Consider the following 3,126-nt stretch of genomic DNA (forward strand, 5'->3'; position numbering starts at 1 on the left):
TCATATACTCTGAATTTTTTTACACACAGGAATACATGGAGCATCACAAGTGGGCACTCAGACACATCCATGGACCACCTTGATGGCTAAAATATGCCTCAGAATTTTAATTTAGTTCTACAATTTCTCCATGATATGAATATGCAGTTTAGGGGCTAAGGTTTCTTAGGAGATGAGTTTTTCCTCACACGAAGAAAAGACAGAAGAGGAAAAGTCTGGCTATTCTGCCTCATGTCTTCTGGAGCTATATATATGCACATGCCCCTCTGTCCACAGGGCTCTCTGTGAAGGCACAGCCTGGCTCCAGGACTGTCAATTTTTTTGCAGAAAAATTCCCATGTGATAAGCTTGCACAGGCAGCAGGGTGGTCTGATCTTACCTGAAGTTCATAGCACAGCAGCCATATACTGTTTATATGAAATAACAGTAAGATTATAGAAAAGGTGAGAGGTGGTTTTCCCTTGTCTATTAATTGAGCAAGCCAGGTGTTTTAATCCCTTTTACAATGTATTTCTAAGCAGAACATATTACTTGTCGGCTACTAAATACTTTAATGGTGTATTCTCATACCTCAATAACAGCCAGTCCAAAGGCGATCCCCATAATTATGACCAGATGGTCTTTAATGTATTTGACAATCACTTCTCCACAAGGCTGAAATTAAGACAAAATGATTAATTACAGGTAAGCAATATTATCCTAATATTATTCTAATACTACAAATGCATCTGCTAAAATAACTCTCCCATGCTTTCTCTCTTTAACTCAGTGTTAAAGAAAGGCTATTTGCATTTACTTTGGCTTGTTGCTAATGAAAACAAAGAACACAGCTATGTGTACCTTATGCTCTGAGAAAGATATCTAGTCATTGCCTTCCCAAATACGAAGATTAATTCAGTAGCTGACCATAAAAAGATAAAGTTTCAAACAAAGACCATTGTAATGCCTAATGTTTGCATGATTTTCAGTTAACAAGGAAAGAAGTGTTTCTTCTTACTTTCACTTCATAAGCATTCACTGCTAGGAAAGAGCCAATGCAGCCATGACCAGATCGGAAAGAGAACTTAATTTTACCACCAATCTGATCTTTGGATTTGAAACTTGAAGGATTATTATTAGAGTCAGGCTCAACTAAAAATATTTGGTCATAAAAACTGGCTTGAAAATTAATTTTGTCAAATGTTTGATGGCCTTGGGCTGGTTGTGGAAGCAAGAGAGTGATCATAACTGAAGTTCTATGCAGAACTACTCTCCTTTTGAATATATGCATATATTTGTTAAAATAACTACATCTTCTCCAGGCATTGACAATACTTCTGCACACTGTAATGAAACCCAAGTACAGCTTAAATTCATCAAAATTATATTACTGCTACACTACAGCTACCTTTCCCCTGAATATAGTTATATTCTTTCACCGTATTTCCTGCCTCACAATAGAAGAAGACCCGTATCTTCTCGTTTATCTAAAAAATGCTCTCATTTAAGCCGACTCAGAATTGCACAGACCTTCAAATTTTTTTTTCCCAGATCACAAGAGTTGGATGTCTTTACTATCGTCTCACACTACTATGAAATCTTTGAGTTCATATGAACAACATCTTGCACCTGCCGAATTTCAGTGATGGCTTCTCATGTGTCTTTTGAGGGTTTGCCCAAGGCCAAAAATGTGGCCAAAACAGCCCCTCTGTATACATCTTGTTTCCAGATTGGGTTCTGGCATCCTCTACTTAACCAGACTGTTCCTTTGCTTTAAAAAAGTATTTGCTTCTGTGGGACTACTCAGGGAGGAAAATGCTGTTCAGGCAGAACCTGACTAAAGAGCTGGGCATTTACAGCACAGTACAACCAGAATGGACATCAGCTGATGTCGGCTTTATGGTTGATGCACACTGGCAAACTTTGCACTACTAGCATCTTAAAAATTAAATTATTTTGTGAACTTTTTTTTTCCTTATTTTTTTTTTTACATATGCATAGAACCCAAGTTTCCTTGTAAGGAGACAGGTAAACCTTGAAATGAACTAGCTGAGATCTTCACTGTCCACCTACCAATTTCTGAGTATGCTTTCTCGTTGCCTGTCATCAGATATTTTTGTCTTACTAATTGATACAAGGTTTTCAAAAGGCTGTAGTTGTAGGAAAGCACATTTTAAGTGTGTTACCATGAAGCCTATAACATGTAAGTTTTCTTTCCAGCAGATCCTGCAAAATGAGCATGGGTTTTTTTATTAAAGGTTATAAAACTCCAAAGGTCTTGCATTTAATGAGCTCATTTTTCAATATCCCTTAGCAGTTTGAAAGTCTCTGAGTCAACATATCTACTACCAGAAGGAGCCTGGGTGGGAATATAACCTTCTGAGGTAGGAATGAGAGCCAAAGGGTAGCTGACATGCTACTCTGACCCAGAGGTACATCCTGGCCTCAAAGCCATAATAGTGTTCACCAGTCGTAACCATGCAGACTGTTGAGGAAACCCAGGAAGAGAGAGGAGCAGAGTATTTCATGTATTCACAGTAATTTTTTGACAAATGGCACAGAGGCATCTGGATAAAGAAAATTAAACAAAACTTTGCTCTTTTGGACAGATACAGAACTGCTGAGTATGCCAGTCACAAAGACAACCTTGGGCTAAAACTTTGCTTTTCGCAAAGAAGATGGAACATTACATTTTTCTTACCGTTTTATAGATCTCTCTGCCTTGATAGATAGTGCAAACATCTTGTGATGACTTCTCTAGTTCGCACTGACAGATTTTATAGCTACCGGAAGGGTTGTTAAAATTGTTTCCCCAGTCTTCAGCTCCTTTCAGCAATCCACAACATCGGTTCTGCAAGAAAGGAGGAAATGGGGAGATGAGGAAAAAAACTAGTGATTTTCGGTTTGAGGAGAGTAGGTGAGAGAGCTGAGAGGAACAATGAAGGACAAATTTTCTTTCATCTTTTACCATGTGGAAGTTGACCCAAATTGGTATGTCGCAACCACCCTTTACTTTTGGTGTGACTCTTTGGGATGGTCCTGTGCAAGGCTAAGAGCTGGGCTCAATGATCCTTGTGGGTCCCTTCCAGCTCAGCATATTCGGTGATTCTGTGATTTCCATACCAGTTATAAGAATGAAAAAAAAAA

At 38.5% G+C, this 3,126-nt stretch overlaps 1 protein-coding gene across 1 annotated transcript in view; it reads right to left on the reverse strand.

Annotated features, from left to right (window-relative positions):
* Positions 1-3,126, reverse strand: part of LOC114062152 (tetraspanin-8-like) — a 12,239-nt gene that overhangs the window by 2,841 nt on the left and 6,272 nt on the right. Inside the window, exons 5-6 of the mRNA XM_027893282.1 lie at positions 2,681-2,830; positions 571-654 (exon numbers count right to left, since the gene is read on the reverse strand). Of these exons, the coding sequence (XP_027749083.1) occupies positions 571-654; positions 2,681-2,830 (234 nt within the window). The remainder of the gene's footprint in view (positions 1-570; positions 655-2,680; positions 2,831-3,126) is intronic.

The sequence above is a fragment of the Empidonax traillii genome, unplaced genomic scaffold, assembly GCF_003031625.1.
Source record: "Empidonax traillii isolate 1590-97213 ecotype Southwest subspecies unplaced genomic scaffold, ASM303162v1 scaffold385:size1130455, whole genome shotgun sequence".
Taxonomy (NCBI): domain Eukaryota; kingdom Metazoa; phylum Chordata; class Aves; order Passeriformes; family Tyrannidae; genus Empidonax; species Empidonax traillii.